We start from the raw sequence: 17,090 nt of genomic DNA, 5'->3' as shown, positions 1-17,090 counted from the left end.
GTGGGGGGGTGGAGAGAGACGGCTCCCTGCACTCTCACAGCTTGGCCCCAGAAGGTTGCAGTTTCATGGTGACATCTCCTTTCTCAGAGAGCTGACACCTGGGTTCTAACGCTTCGAGGCTGAGTTGCCTGGACTTCTGAGCCCAAATCGAGAGAAAAGGTGGAGGAGAGGTGGTGGAAGGAAAGTGGGCTTGGAGGGAGAATATCTCGTGTTGGGTTTTCCCAATTCTCTAGACCAGCGGTTCTCAACCTGTGGGTCGAGACCCCTTTGGGGGTCGAACGACCCTTTCACAGGGGTCGCCTAAGACCATCCTGCATATCAGATATTTACATGACGATTCATAACAGTAGCAACATTACAGTTATGAAGTAGCAACGAAAATAATCTTATGGTTGGGGTCACCACAACATGAGGAACTGTATTAAAGGGTCGCGGCATTAGGAAGGTTGAGAACCACTGCTCTAGACAGAGGCAGAAATGGGACCCAGTACTTCTTCCCATCTGCGGGTAAATGAAGAGGCAGTGGGAGTCGGCACACTTCCTTGGGAAATGTAGTCAGGTCATCACACAGCCGGAAAAGAAAGCCAGAAACCCCAGTTCATGGGAAATCCGCCTTCCCTCCAGTAGAGGTGGCAAACTTGCTGAGGTCATCCATCACCTAGGACACTACATACATGTGTTTGTTCATGTGTGTGTGGAGAGGAATGAGTGGGTTTATTCACCTGTGATGTTCCAAGCTCTGTCAGGCACCTAACGTAAGTTCTTAAGTCAGTGACCCTGGCGGTAGGGAGTAAGAAGAAGGCTCCAAGGAGGTAAGAGACTTGTCGAAAGCATGGATGGCAAAGACCTTTAGAAGTCCTAGGTCCTGCCCAGCTGGTGTGGCTCAGTGATTGAGGACTGACCTATGAACCAGGTCACGGTTTGATTCCTGATCAGGGCACATGCCCAGTAAGTGGGCTCGATCTCCAATAGGGGGTCATGCTGGAGGCAGCCGATCAATGATTCTCTCTCATCATTGATGTTTCTATCTCTCTCCCTCTCCCTTCCTCTCAGAAATATATATGAAATCCTACGCCCTGAAGAGATTATAAGGCCCACAATCTCCCTCATCCATATAAAATGAAGGTTTAATTATTGCAATGACATAAAATACATGAATACTGAAATTTAAACAAAAATTTTTAAAATATTTTTTTAATTGATTCCAGAGATCCCCTCCTGGGAATCGACCCCACAAACTGGGCATGTGCCCTGACCAGGAATCGAACCGTGACCCTTCAGTCGCTCTATCCACTGAGCAAAACCAGCTAGGGCTAAACAAAATCTTTTTATTGTAACATTTTGGAAATGACTTTCAGAAAATGCTGGTGCCCCTGCTTTGCTGGTGCCCTAAATGCATGCCACCCAGCCGGCTGGGTAATGCCCAGGCCAGTCATACCACCCAGGCAATGTGGGAGCTGCCTTGCATCAGAACCCATGTAAAGAGTGAACTACCCAGCCGGTGTTGCTCAGTGGTTGAGCATCAACCTATGAACCAGGAGGTCATGGTTTGATTCCTGGTCAGGGCACAAGCCCAGGTTTCTGCCTCGATCCCCAGTAGGGGGCGTGCAGGAGGCAGCCAATCAATGATGTTTGTATCTCTCCCTCTTCCTCTCTGAAATCAATAGTATGTCCATATAATGAGAGAGATAGAGAAAGAGAGAGAGAGACCTCCTATATACTGGGTCTGGGAAGCCACTTACCGGAGGAGAACTCCTGGGCAAAGGCCAGGGACATCAGCAACAAGGGGAAGCCCACGGCTACGAATTTGACTATGCGATCCAGGGGGAGTTCCAGGCGCAGTCCCTTGAGGCGGGGGCCCCTGCGGTCGGGCAGCAGGGCGTCTGATAGCATGTACTCTGCAGCTGCGTGTGCAAGTGACATGATGCTGCTGAGCTTTGGGGTGCAGAGGCAGCAGGAGGGGTCCCAGGATGGTAGAGTGAGGAGATGGCAGCTTCGGGCAGCTGGCTTTGAGCAGACAGAGCCTGCAACCCCAGCCTCTGGGACATCTGTGCCAGGAGCAGGCGCTGGTTCTCTAAATAACTGGCCGGCCCCTGAGCCAGACACCTGGTAATTAGAGGGAGGCCTAGCGCAGTGGGTCCTCAGTCCTCGCTAGAGGAGGGTCGGGTGTCAGCGGGGGCTGCTGGTGTCAGGCTGCTCTCTGGCTTGCCCTGGAGCCCATGGAGGTCTGTGGCTTTATGCTGCCCTCTTATTAATAAAGTATTTTTAGTGGGGTGGTGGAGAGAAGGCGGGGTGTGAGGCCAGGCCTCCCATGTAATTGGTGTGGAATTTGGGTGGAGAGGGCTTAATTGTGTTGAAGGTGCTCATTTTGTGGTTTGGGGTGGAGATAGGGACCCCACGACTCGGCCGGGATTACAACTACTACTACATAGTATTCTGTGTCCCAGTGATGAGATGTGCTTTGATCTCAGGCTCTTTCTCAGAAAGGACTCTGCATTTGGTGTTAAATTTCCTTCCACATATTTACAATTTTATTTTATTTTATTTTATTTTATTTTTAGCCTTCATCAGTTCTTTAGAAAACCGAGGGACAGGTGGCAGTGTTGAATACTAGAAATTTGGAGAGAAAGGCTTCCACGGGAGACCGAGCAGTGCTCATTTTTATTGTGTGACGTTGGCCAGGAGTCTCAGCTATCAAAGGGCATGATGTTGTCATCTTACAAGACAGAGAGGCTTGACTGAGAGTATTATATGTGAAGGCATTTTGTAAAGTGTAGGGTAAATAGCAACTCTTATTTCCATTTGGTGGGGTTGGGTGAGTGAGGCATCTGCCCTGAGAGGCCCCGACTTTGGCCTTCACATGGGTCCCCTTCGGCTGTGGCCTTCTCACAAGGCAAAGAGTCCGTGGGGCCAAGGGGATGCACCCACTCAGAGTCTCCTCTAGACCACTCTTCTGGCACCTGGGACGCTGTAATTCCGTGCCCAGATGGCCCCAGCCTGTTCCCAGGGCCCGTGCAGGCCTTTTCCTTGGGTGTATCCTCTCGTGGACAGATCGTGCTGCTGGTGTGCACCCCTAGGACCAAGGAAAGGCGCCTTGAGGGAGTTGGATGGAATGTAGAAGCCCGGGATGCCCGTACATGCAATTATGAGGCTTCTTACAATGTGGGGGCTTAGCCGTGTTGGGAAGAAGGGATCTGGGGGGATTCTAAATTTAAATCTGACATTCAGATCATTATGAATTGGTGTGTGTGTGTGTCTGTGTCTAAATATGTCAAGGTAGGCAGATAGAATGTATTTTATTTAACAGTTTGCTAGCTTTATTTATAACATTTAATTTTTTAGATATATGATATGTGGGCCTCTATTTGAACTGTTTTTCCTGGGCCCACAAATGTTTGGGTTGGGCCTGTCTCTCTCCCCATCCCCAGGCTAGAGGCCAGCTCTGATTCAGAGCTGCTCAGTGTGTGCTAACCGGAGTGGCCCCGGCATGGGAGCAAGAAAAGGGATCCTTTATTTCATTTCCCTTTAGCCTCTCCACACTCTCATTTCTGAATCTTTTCATTCTGTGTGTTTTTGCCAAATGTGTGTTGTTGGGTTTTTATCCATGTATTTTCTTTTGATTTTTAAAAATAGTTGACTTTAAAAAAATATTTTTATTCATATTTAGAGGGAGAGGTTGGGGGAGGGAGAGAGAGAGAAACATCAATGTGAGAGCGGAACACAGATTACTACCTCCTGCACACTCCCCACCGGGGATGGAGCCCACAACCCAGGTATGTTCCCTGACCAGGAATCAAACTGGCAACGCTCAGGTGCACAGAACTATGCCCACCCAACTGAGCCACATCAGCCAGGGCGAAAAAAAATAGTTTACATCTTTACTGAAGTATAAAAAACATACGTTCATAAGCACATATCTTAAGTGTACAGCTCAGTCAGCTCTCATCTGATCAGGGAACTGAATGCTACTAGCACCCAGAAGCCACCTGTGTGCTCTTTTGTAATAACTGCCATTTCCCAAAGGGTAATCATTATCATGACTTCTAATAGCATCGTTTAGTTTTGCCTTATACTTTACAAAAATGGAATTATATGTGTGTGCTCTTTTGCGTTGGGCTTCTTTTGCTCTGCATCATATTTATGAGAACCATCCATTTGCAACTGTTTTGTATTTAATATAAATGGAATTACATGTATGCATTTTTTTGTGTCTGGATTCTCTGCTGAACATTTTTTAAAAATATATTTTTTATTTATTTCAGAGAGGAAGGGAGAGGGAGAGAGAGATAGAAACAGCAATGATGAGAGAGAATCATTGATCAGTTGCCTCCTGCATGCCCCACCCTGGGGATCCAGCCCATAACCTGGGCATGTGCTCTGACCGGGATTCAAATGGTGACCTCCTGGTTCATAGGTTGACGCTCAACCACTGAGCCATGTCAGCCAGGCTGCTCAACATATTTTTGAGATTCATCCATGTTGTTGTGCATATCAAATTTTGATTCCTTGTATTGTGTAGAAATACAATTTGCTTATCTTCATCAATTGATGGACAATTGGGTTTCTAGTTTCTGGCTACTGTGAACATTCTAATTTGTATCTTATGGGGAAGATATATATGCATTTCTTTTGGTTATATACCAGTGAGAATTGGTATATTGGGATTACTTTGCATATGTTCATCTTTATTAGTTTTCAAAGAGGTTGTATTAATTTACATTTCATCAGCAGTTTGTGAGAGTCTTAATTGCTCCACATCTTTACTATTTTGTTTTTGTAATTAACAAACAATTTAGCCATTTTGCAAGGTGTGTAGTAGCATTGGGTTGAGGTTTTAACTTGCATTTCTCTAATGATGAATGCAGTTGGCCACCTTGACCTTCCCAATGTCTTCTATTATGAAGTATATGTTCAGGTCTTTTTCCTGCTTTTCTGCTAGGTTGTCTATCTTTTTATTATAGATTTGCAGGAATTCTTTTTATATTTTGCATATGAGACCACTATCAGATATGTTTTATTTATATTTTTCTCACTCCATTATTTGACTTTTCATTCTCTTAATGGAGTCTTTTAATGGCCAGAAATTCATCATTTTCAGGTAGTCAATGTATCTAGTATTTTCTCTTAAGGAAAGTGCTTTATGTATCCTATTTAAGAAACTTTTGTTTATTCCAATGTCCTAAAATTTTTTCTGTTCTCTAAATGATTTTAGCTGTTCTCTAAATTATTTTTGTTTTATCTTTATCATGTTCTTCAGTCATTTGGAATTAGTTTTTTAACATATGGTATGAGATGGGTATTAGAGACTAGAAATAGCGGTTAGATGGGATTAGAGAGATTAGACCCGTGGTCGGAAAACCGTGGCTCTTTGGCCCCTTCAGTGTGGCTCTTCCACAAAATACCACATACGGGCGCGCACGTACAGTGGGATTGAAACTTCCTGGCCCATGCGCAGAAGTCGGTATTTTGTGGAAGAGCCACACTGAAGGGGGCAAAGAGCCGCATGTGGCTCACAAGCCGCGGTTTGCTGAGCCGCAGTTTGCTGACCACTGCTCTAGGTTATTTGAGAAACATAGAAGTGTTAAATGACCTCTTGATTAGAGCAAAGCTAAAATCATCCACACCCTCATATTCCCTATTACTATGTATGGATGTGAGCATAGAACAGTGAAGAAGGCTGGTAGGGAAATTATTGATTCATGTGAAATATGATGTTAGAGGAGAACTGTATGGATACCCTGGACTGCCAGAAAGATGAACAAGTGGATCCTAGAGCAAATTAAGCCTGAAACATCATTGGAGGCAAAAATGATAAAACCAAAACTGTCCTACTTCAAGCACATCATAAGAAAGCAGGGTTCTTTGGGAAAGACAATAATGCTGGGAAAAATAGAAGGCACTGGGGACAGAGGAAGACCAAATGTGAGAGGGACTGACTCCATAAAGGACAGAAACATCAATGATGAGAGAGAATTATTGACCAGCTGCCTCCTGCGCACCCCCCTACTGGGGATGGAGCCCACAACCTGGGCATGTGCCCCTGAGCAGAATTGAACCTGGGGCCCTTCAATCTGCAGGCCAATGCTCTATCCACTGAGCCAAACCGGCTAGGGCAACATTTTGCATTTCTATATGAATTTCATAATGAGCTTATCAGTTTTATTGAGACTGCTAAATCTATAGCTTAATTTGAGGAAAATCAATATCCTCCCAGTATTGAGGTTTCAAATTTATGAACAAAATATATCTCTCTATTTAGGTCTTCTTTAATTTCTATTCCTAGTGATTTTTAGTTTTCAGTGTGAATGTCTTACACATCTTTTGTTATGATTTATTCTTAGGTATTTGATCTTTCTTGTTAATATTATTAAGAGTACTTTTTAAAACAATTTATTTTCTACTTGTTGCTAATATAAGGAACTACAACTGATTTTTGCATATTGATCTTTTATCCAGCAAACCTTTTAAATTCATTTATTGATTCTAATAGTTTGTAGATTCTTTCGGATTTTCTGTCTACCCAACCATGTCCTCTGTGAAAAATGATCATTTCTTTTCTAACCTTTATGCCTTTAATTTCTTTTTGAAAATTTATTTTTCTTGCCTTATTGCACTGGTTAGGACCTTCAGTACAATACTGAATATAAGTAGTGATAGTAGGTATCCTTATCTTATTTCTTCTCTCTCTCTCTGTCTTTGGATATTCTTTTTTTACATTAACTCCTATATTCCTACTTTACTAAGTGTGATTAATTTGATGTTCAACTTTTAAAAATACTTTTCTGTATAATTTGAGATGTTCATATGATTTTTTTTCTCCTTATAGTTGTTAGTTGTTATTGTGATGAAATGTACTGATTGGCTTTTGAATGTTATACTCTTCTTGCTTTCCTGGAATATACTTTATTTGATTCTGATATATTATCTTCATTTTTGGTGGTTTCAATTTGCTCAAATTTTTTTTAAAGGATTTTGCATTTATACTTATGAAAAAGAGCAAGCTGGATATTATTTTCCTTTCTTGTAAGGACTTTGGCAGGTTATCCTGGCCTCACTAAGAGAGTGAGGAAGTATTTCCTTTTTATCTATTCTCAGAAAAGTTTGTGCTAGATTCGTGTCAGTTATTAAATTTTTAGAAGAATTTGCAGGTGAAGGCATCTAGTTTAGTGGATTCAAGTTCTTGAATAAATATTTGACTATTCAGGCTTTCTAGCTTCTCTTCTATTAGCTGAAATGCAGTCGTTTCTAATGCTGCATAAAAATTGCACTGAAACCGAGGGCTTAAAACAACAAACATCTCAAAAATTCTGTAGATCAGAAATTTAGAAGCATCTTAGTTGGGTTGTTAGGCTCAGGGTCTCTCATGAGGTCCAATCAGGATGTTGACTGGAGCAGCAGACATCCCAGAGCTTGACTGGGACGGGAGGGTCAGCTTCCAACCTCATCCAGTGATTGTTGCTGGCGGTCTCAGTGCCTTGTTGGGTGTTGACTGGAGCTGACAGGAGGCCTCAGTTCCACATCAGGAGGGCCTCTTCCTGGGCAACGTGGCGGGTGGTTTTCCCAGCAGGTGATCCAAGGCAGAGGGCCAACAGGAAGCCACAGTGCTTTTTATGACCTGTGGTTTGGAGTTGCAAATACTACTTGAAAAAGACATGGCCAGAGTTTTGTTCAGTAATATCAGTTACTCTCATGTCCTATTGGGTAAACATGGTTCAATGAAACATTGCTTTCAGGCAATACCTTTTATCATGGGCTTTAGTAACCATACCTTCACCCAAAGCACTGCTGTAAGGAAAGAAATTTTAGATACACAGAGTTTAGAAGAGCAAGAGGCTTTTGTGAGCATTTTTTAAAAACCAAAGTCCATATCATGAAGGTACCTATATATTCCCAATTCTGTTCTCAGGCACCCAGCTCTGTCTGCTCTAAATTCCATTCATTTTGTAATTGGCTTCAGGAAGGGATTCGATAAACTCAGTCCTCAGAGATGACTAGAGCTGGTATGTGATCGCCTGTACTCCGCATTCCTTATTAGGGACACTTTTATTTTAAGGAGGACAGACTGTTCAGCCAAAGCAAAAAAAAAAAAAAAAAATCTCAATTAGGAGAAATTCAAGACTCAGTGAGCGGGTAGGTTAGATATATTTTGGGTCAGAGTTATAAGCTGGAGTTCCTGTGGAGAAGTTATGAAATCATAACAGAGACTGAAATCCATTTTTAAAGGTCTGTTTATGAGTGTATGCACGTATACACTTATCAGTGATTGCTGGTCTTTCTCTATAGCCCACATTCAACCAAGACTTGGCAGTGATGGTGTCTTATTGAGAGATTTTCACTTAGAATTTTGCTACATCCTCACTCTCATCACTAAACCCCAATCCCTGTCCTCAATTCGACTGACGAAATTTTACAAATAGAGTAAAACAATTCATTATCACAAACTTCAAATAAGCCCCATAAGACAGACTCTCCTTGGGACTGAAGAGCAAATAAGACCTCAGGGGTTCATTAAAAGTGGGCTTTTCTCTAAGAACCTCTGAGGGGCTCTTGTCTGGATGATGTAACACCAAGGAAAGTTGCTCTGCGTTGATGTCAATTGCCAGGGAGGCTGCATTTCAAAGCTATTGGAGCACTTCCCCCTCTTTTATTTAGTTTTATTTTTACTTTTTATTGAGGTAAAAGTCACATGACATTTTTTTTTTTAATATTTTTTTTTGACTTTTTTACAGAGAGGAAGGGAGAGAGATAGAGAGTCAGAAACATTGATGAGAGAGAAACATCAATCAGCCGCCTCCTGCACATCTCCCACTGGGGATGTGTCCGCAACCCAGGTACATGCCCTTGACCGGAATCGAACCCGGGACCCTTCAGTCCGCAGGCCAACGCTCCATCCACTGAGCCAAACCGGCTCCGGCTAGTCACATGACATTTTAAAAATTCACCATTTAAGGCATGTTGAAGCATAGATGCTATGGCTTTTAATACATTCGCAGTGCTGTGCAAACAGCAGCACTGTTCAGGTTGCACAGCACTATCTAAACCCAGAACATTCCATTATCTCAAAAGGAAGCCCATGCCAGAAGGAGTCACTCCCTCTTCCCTCCTGCCCCCAGCCCTGGGGACCCACTAATCTGTTGTCTGTCTCTATTGTCTTACCTATTCTGTCATTTCCTACCAACAGAATCGTATAATATGTGGCCTTTTGTGTCTGGCTTCCTTCACGCAGCATAATATTTTCCAGGTTTGTCCGTGTTGTGGCGTGTTGTGTGGCAGGTTGCGGCAGTTACTTCATTGCTTTTTCGGGCTGAATAGTATTCGATTGTATGGATGCATTACGTTTTATTCATCCATGCATCAGTCGATGGACATTTGGGTTGCTCCCACTTAGGAGCTATTATAAACAATGTTGCCTGAAGGTCAATCAGAGGTGATAACCTACAGTCCTCTCAGGTCTTTTCTGAGCGTGTGCACACAGTCTGTGTGTGGTCCTCTAGGTCAGTGGTCGGCAAACTCATCAGTCAACAGAGCCAAATATCAACAGTACAACGTTTGAAATTTCTTTTGAGAGCCAAATTTTTTAAACTTAAACTATATAGGTAGGTACATTGTTATTAACTTAATTAGGGTACTCCTAAGGCTTAGGAAGAGGGGCCAAAGAGCCGCATGTGGCTCGCGAGCCGCAGTTGCCGACCACGGCTCTAGGCTCTCAGGAATATGTGTGAGCTGATTTCTCTCAGCATCTCATTCCCTAGTCTCTCTCCCAAACTTTTTGGTTCATCTATTACTGCCCCAACTGTTAACCCCTTGCCCCAGGAGGCAGTGACTAATGCATTAGCCTTTAAACCAGTGGTTCTCAGCCTTCCTAATGCTGTGACCCTTTCATACAGTTCCTCATGTTGTGGTGACCCCCAACCATAAAATTATTTTCGTTGTTACTTCATAACTGTAATGTTGCTACTGTTATGAATCGTAATGTAAATATCTGACATGCAGGATGTATTTAGGCGACCACTGTGAAAGGGTCGTTCGACCCCCAAAGGGGTCGCGACCCACAGGTGGAGAACCGCTGCTAAACATTTTCCACAAACGGCCTCGTTCTGGCCGCCCCCCCACCCCCCCCAAGCCGCCTCTGCCCTGGGAGAGTTCCAGGTTAGGCAAAACAGAGGCAATCCCTTTGAGCGGGTCTTCCAGAGAGCCACCAGACAGGACAGAACATACAACCACAATTCCTGGAGAGTAAGCTCTGTTACCAGGAATGCAGGCTGTTGTTTCCAAGGCCAGCACTCAGCTGGGAGCAGGAGACACATTCAGAACAAGTTAACATGCCACAGAGCTCTCTCACTGAGATTTAACTTTCTCCCTTGTGTTCCCCCGCTTGTTGCAAGCTTTTGATTAGTATCCAGAGTTCCAAGAAAGTTCATTTTGAATGTTTTTGCCAGTTTATTCATTGCTTCTCTGGATAGAAGGACTGGGGAATTTCCTACTCTGCCATTTTTGCTGACATCCCTGTCATTCTCAGAAATATCCCAGTTGGTGGTAAATTATACGGTTCCACTAAGTATTCAGAGAATAAACTTGGGAATCGGGTCTGATCTCAGTACAAATCCTGGCTCTGCTACTTCCTAGCTGGATGACAGTGGTACGTTTTTTTAACCTCTCTATGAACTTCAAAGCCTTTATCGTAAAATGGGGGTAATAAACACAACTCAAAGAGTTGTAGTTATGAATAAATGGTGCCGTATCTGGCACCGTAATTTAAGGTATAAAGATGATTATGCAACGTGGATTTCTCTCTTTCCTGCTGCAATCTGAAGCCAATCTGAAGCCCAGAGGAAAGTGGTTAGGGCAGGTATTTTTGGAAGGGAGGGGATCATATGAAACCATGTATTTAAAAATGCAACACACCAAAGCAAGTTACACACATATGCATGTTTATATGTCTCAGTTCAGAGAAAAAGGCATATGTATCCATACTAAAATATATGGAAGGATAGATACTAAGTAATTAAGAATGGTAATCACTAGCTAGAGGAAATATGGTGTTTTTAGTATCTCATTTTTTTCTTAACTACTTATATTTTCTTCAGGCACATAAATTGCTTCGGAAATTTTATTTATTTTAAATAAATGTTTATTGATTTCAGAGAGGAAGGGAGAGGGAGAGAGATAGAAGCATTGATGAGAGGCATCAATTGGCTGCCTCCTACACGCCTCACACTGGGGATCAAGCCTGCAACCTGGGCATGTGTCCTAATAGGGAATCAAACCGGCAGCCTCTTGGTTCATGGGTTGATGCTCAACCACTGAGCCACACTGGCTGGGCCCCTCCTACCACTCCTGATGTGGCTTCTTCTGTATATCCTTAGTTAAAAGACTTCTGTTCAGCTAGTCTTCAGATGATTCTCCAGGTTAATCGTTCTGTCGTTTAGTTATAATTTTGATGTGGTCATTGGAGGAGCTGAGTGCAGCTTCCACCCAGTCTGCCACCTTGGGTCAGTTTGGGTGCAAATAAACTCATAAAAATCCTCTACTGGTTTGGACATTCTTATGTCAACACTCTGGTATTTCATTCTGGGCACGGAACTCAGAATCCTCATATTTCTAAATTTAAACAGGGTCTTCTCTAGTTATGAAGATATATTTGTCAAGGTAAGAAGGAGAAAATAGTTATTTAGCCTTTTGTTAGCTTGATTTTTTTAAAAATATATTTTATTGATTTTACAGAGAGGAAGGGAGAGGGATAGAGAGTTAGAAACATCGATGAGAGAGAAACATCGATCAGCTGCCTCCTGCACACCCCCTCCTGAGTATGTGCCCGCAACCAAGGTACATGCCCTTGACCGGAATCGAACCTGGGACCCTTGAGTCCTCAGGCCGACGCTCTATCCACTGAGCCAAACCGGTTAGGGCTGTTAGCTTGATTTTTAACTTCTAAATATTTAGAATATGTGTGATATGAAACTGAAACTCGTGAACACAATCAGCAGTGTGGTGGTTGCCAGAGGGAAGGGGGAGAGGGGACAAAGGGGTCGTAATATAAGGTGACAGGAGATTTGACTTTGGGCGGTGGATACAGTGCAATATACAGATCTTATAACATAGAAACCCAGACCTGAAACCTTTATGTTCATGTTGACCAATGTCACCCTAATCAATTTAATAAATAAACATTTTTAAGTAAAAATAAATAAACATTTAGAGAGTCTTTCCCCGGGGCCCACAGTATTAAGGGTAGGGGCCTGCCTGTCTCCCTACTCAACAGGGGCGTGGCTAACTCTGAGCCAGAGCCTCCGGGGTGTGTTGACTGGTATGCACCTGGCGGTGGGTCTAGGAAAAGAAGTTTTGTTTCTGTTTCTTTTTCTCACTCCCTACTTCCATGCATCTTAGCTCTCTAGGTAACCATTCTAACCTGCCCAATGAGTATTAGTTATTTTTCTCTTTCTAAATATCTTTTTCTGGTTTGTGTGCATGTAACTTTAATATCATAAATAACATCATGGTTGGTTTGCTTTGGTTTTGTTTTTGCTGCAAAAAGCTGTATTGTTTCCATTCGGTCCAGTGCATGGGAGTGGGCTTCAGGGCGGTTAAAAGAACGGCTAGTAGTTTCAGGGAGAGGCTCAGGCAAAAGCCAGACACCAGGGGATGCAGAGGGGCCCCTCAAAGGCCTCTGGGCTCCACAGGCTCCTGGTCATGCTTGGGGGTGAGCCTTTTGAAGAGATACTCGCCCAACCCAGCCTGGGGGCCGGCCGCCTGCGGAGGTGAGTCAGGTGTTGCCCATCTTCTTGATGAGCTTCACCTGCTCACCCAGGAAGTGGTTCTCCCGGAAGTCACAGAGCTGAGGGTCTGTGCGGGCAGAACCAGGGCCCGCAGCTCCACAAGGGCCTGGTTCAGGTTCCTCTCCGAGGCCATGGCGTCCTGCGTGTCACCCCACTCACCTTGGGGCGGTTTCAGCACGTCCTGGAAGAGAACCCGGCCGCCACGCTGGTTTTGCATGTTTAAGAGATGCTCCGAGCCCTCCAGCGTCTTTACCAACTCACCCTCCAGAGCCACAGCGTGATGGTGGAAATAGAAGCCCAGAGAGAGGTAGGTGTGGGCGGCCCGCAGAGGCAGGTTGGCCAGTGGTTGACGGCAGCCTCAGCCTCGGTGGAGCTCTGACGAATTTGGGAGCTCATGGTGGTTCGGCAATAGGAGTTAAGGTAAAAACAAACAAACAAACAAACAAACAAAAACCAAACAGTGCTGGCTGGTCTCAGAGGTGAGGACGGCTGAAGTGGTTCCAAAGGTGGTGACTGGAAAAGAGGTTGGAGGGTGGTCGGAGGCTGGAAGAAGGAGCGTCCCTGGGTCTGTTCCGTCGAAACACTGTTGAAGCAAGAGATAGATCTGGGGGCCGCTGAGGGCACTGCCAATAACAGTGTGTTTTATACCTCATTGTCTTCCTCGCTTTTCTCACAGAGCACTATGGCTCCGAGCTATGTAGCCTGGAGCTAATCCTTTGCTTGTAACTGCTGCAAAGTCTCCACTACAGTTTACCTGTTGGTTTGCCCAGTGGTGGGTGTGAAGACATACCTTGTTTCATTTTGCACTTCCTCTGATTAGCAATAGGCTCCAGCATCTCCTCGTATGCTGAGGGGCACTTCGGGTTTTCTGTTCTGTAAGCTGTTTGTTCTATATACTGTGTCCATTTTGTTTTTGTTGATGTTGAATGATGCCAGTTTGATATCTTCTTCCTTTTTGTTATCTTTCTATTAAGTCTATCCCCAGTGTCCTTTACTAAACAAAAATCAATCAGTTTATATTATCAAATTCACCCATTTATTTGGCTTTGTGGTTTCTCATCTTTAGATAACAAAGATATTTTCCTACATTTTCTTCTTATTAGAGGGGATCTGTGGTGGTAGAGCTCTCAGTTCCTGCTGGAGGAAAGTCAGGAAGAAAAGGGTGGAGTGGCCACTTGGCAGTAACAGCCCTTCAACAATCCTCCCACCCTCCTGGTAGTCAGGTCTGAGAGCTAAAAATTACATATCCGCCCGGCCAGGGTGGCTCAATGGTTGAGCATCGACCTATGAACCAGGAGGTTACATTTTGATTCCCAGTCAGGGCACATACCTGGGTTGCAGACTCAATCCCCAGTCAGGGGTGTGCAGGAGGCAGCCAATCAATGATTCTCTCTCATCATTGATGTTTCTATCTCTTTCTCTCTCCCCCTTCCTCTCTGAAATCAATAAAAATATATTTTAAATAATAAAATAAATAAAAATTACGTATCCCAGTTTCGCCTGTAGCTGGAGCCCTGGAGGGGAATCGGTGTGAGATCTGGAAGGTGGGAGTGAGGTGGCTCTCACACTTCAGTACGTATCAGAATTATCCAAAGGCTTATGAAAACACAGACTGCTGGGCCCCACCCAGGAATTCTGTGGGTGTGGAGCAGGCCCCCAAATCTGCGTTTCAAACGAGGGTCCAGTTGTGTAGTTACCAATTTTGTGAGTGTGAGAGGCACCGCTCCCGGTGACAGACGTGAGCTTCCTGACCTCTGGGTCACATCTATTTCAGAGTCCGTTTGGGGGCTCCCTCATCCCTTCTTCAGTCGTTCAAAAACACTGTAAGCAAGTCATTCCCTGTATGAAATCTTCTGCTTGAGAAAACTAGAGTTATTTTTGTTTCCCATAGTAAACCACTGATTGGTAGGCTATTATACCCAAAATAGCTAGAAATAACAAGAGGATGTCCACAAATCCCATATCCTTGATGTCGTTATAAACAAGGGGGGCAGGGAGGAACTTTGTCCCGTGGCCACTGGGTTCCCTGAGTGAGGTTGGCAGTAGGTCTGTCGGTTGTTTAATCAGGAAGAGCTTCTGCAGCATGTAACCGTGGACGGACAAGCGTTCTGGTTTGTGTGTGATCGCGTGTCTCCCAGGACGTGGGACTTGCAGTTGTAAAACCAGGTTGAGTTGGTGACTCTTGTGTAGTCTTTCCCCAGTCATCCGGAAGAAGTTTTTATAAATGGGAAGAGGCTAGGGCGGATGATAAAAGTGGGAGGCTGGGAAATTATTTTCAGGAGGCCCTTGAAATTTGGAGGAGCATAATTAGGCAAGCGTCATAGGCTGTTCAAAGGGAGTGTTAGCCTAAAGCAGCGGTTCTCAACCTGTGGGTCGCGACCCCTTTGGCGGTCGAACGACCCTTTCACAGGGGTCGCCTAAGACCATCCTGCATATCAGATATTTACATGACGATTCATAACAGTAGCAACATTACAGTGATGAAGTAGCAACGAAAATAATTTTATGGTTGGGTCACAACATGAGGAACTGTATTTAAAGGGCCAGACGGTTGAGAACCACTGGCCTAAAGCAAAGGGGATAACGATTGAGAGCCAGGAGTTTGGGCTCTGGAGTCACTTCGGCTTGAGTTTAAATCCCTGTGTCTTTGTTTACCAGCTATGTGACCTTGAACAAGTGACTAAACTAAGTTTCCAAATCTGTAAAATGGGGACAGCAATAGTGCCTACCTATTGTAAGGGTTAATTAAAATAATACATGTAAAGCATTTAGAAGAGTTGCATGACTCAGAGTAAGCTCTCAAAACCTGGCCCGTGTGGCTCAGTTGGTTGGAGCCTCATTCCTTACCCCAAAAGGTTCTGGGTTCAATTCCCAGTCAAGGCACATAGCCAAGTTGTGGATTCGGTCCCTGGTCGGAGTGTGTTCTGAAGGCCACCAACTGATGTTCTTTCTCACATCGATGTTTCTCTCTTTCTCCCTTTCCCTCTCTCTAAAATCAATAAACATATCGTCGGGTGAGGGTTAAAAAATCAAAAAATAAAAAAGTAGAGAAAAGTGATTGTTCCCCATTGTGGTTGGGCATTCTGAAGGCTTCTTGCTGGTGTTTGTCACAACTTACTTTTCAAGTTGAGGAAGAATAACTTTCGCATCAAAACATTTTTCTGTGCAGTGTTCTCTGTATGGCAGCCTTTACCTCCTTATTCCTCAAACTGTAGATGAGGGGGTTCAGCATGGGGATCACTGTGGTGTAGAACACAGAGGCCACGTTCTCCTGGGCCAGGGAACTGGCGGTGGAGGGTTTTAAGTACATGAATGCGGTGGACCCATAGAACATCCCCACAGCCGCAAGGTGGGAGCTGCAGGTGCTGAAGGCCCTGGACCTTCCCTCCGTGGTGCTGATGCGGAGGATGCTGGAGAAGATGAAGGCGTAGGAACAAAGGACCGTTAAGCTGGTGACTATGATGTTGAATCCCGCTAAGAAGAAGACAGCCACCTCAACCACGTAGGTGCTCGAGCAGGAGAGCTTCATGAGGGGGAGGATGTCACAGAAGTAATGACTGATGAGGACCTCACAGTAGGGCAGCTGTAACATGAGGCCAGTCTCTATTGTTGAGCCAATGAACCCCATGACGTAGACCACCGCCACCAGCAGGGAGCAGACGTGATGAGACATGATGATGTTGTAAAGCAAAGGCCTGCAGATGGCGACATAGCGGTCGTAGGCCATCACCGTCAGCATGTAGCACTCAGCGATGACGAACACCAGGAAGAAGTAGAGCTGTGACATGCACCCCGCGTAGGAGATGACGTTCCTCTCTGACACGAAGTGCACCAGCATTTTGGGGGTAATGACGGAGGAGTAGCAGAGGTCCACGAGTGACAGGTTGCTGAGGAAGTAGTACATGGGGGTGTGAAGCTGAGCATTCAGGCGAATCAGCGCTATCATGCCCAGGTTCCCCATCGTGGTGACCGAGTAGATCCCCAGGAAGAGGAGGAAGAGGGGGAGCTGGAGCTCGGGTCGATTTGTCAATCCCCGGAGAATGAACTCTGTCACCACCGCGGAGTGATTTTCTGTGGCCATTTTCCTTGTTTGGGTGCCCTGTGGGGAGAAGAGAGAACCCGTGAGAGGCTGCGTCTGGGACTGCCTGGTGAAGCTAGTGTTGAGCATTTGGAGCAGCTGATGATCCTGGGCCCTTTCTTCCTTCCTTCTTTCCTTCCTCTCTCTCTAACTTTCTCTCTCTCTTTCTTTCTTTTAAAATACATTTTTATTGATTTCATAAAGGAGGGGAGAGGGAGAGAGGGAAACATCAATGA

General features: G+C 44.6%; 2 protein-coding genes across 2 annotated transcripts in view; both read right to left on the bottom strand.

Moving 5' to 3' along the window:
* PANX3 (pannexin 3) overlaps positions 1-1,923 on the bottom strand; it is a 7,982-nt gene extending 6,059 nt beyond the window's left edge. Inside the window, exon 1 of the mRNA XM_005875553.2 lies at positions 1,743-1,923. Coding sequence (XP_005875615.1) covers positions 1,743-1,923 — 181 coding nt within the window. The remainder of the gene's footprint in view (positions 1-1,742) is intronic.
* Positions 1,924-15,924: 14,001 nt separating this feature from the next.
* LOC102260934 (olfactory receptor 8A1) lies at positions 15,925-16,857 on the bottom strand. Its single transcript, XM_005875552.1, has one exon. The coding sequence runs from the start codon at positions 16,855-16,857 to the stop codon at positions 15,925-15,927; it is 933 nt and encodes a 310-aa protein (XP_005875614.1).
* Positions 16,858-17,090: the final 233 nt, after the last annotated feature.

Source organism: Myotis brandtii, unplaced genomic scaffold, assembly GCF_000412655.1.
Source record: "Myotis brandtii unplaced genomic scaffold, ASM41265v1 scaffold463, whole genome shotgun sequence".
Classification (NCBI taxonomy): Eukaryota; Metazoa; Chordata; class Mammalia; order Chiroptera; family Vespertilionidae; genus Myotis; species Myotis brandtii.
This window is presented reverse-complemented; position numbering and strand designations above follow the sequence as displayed.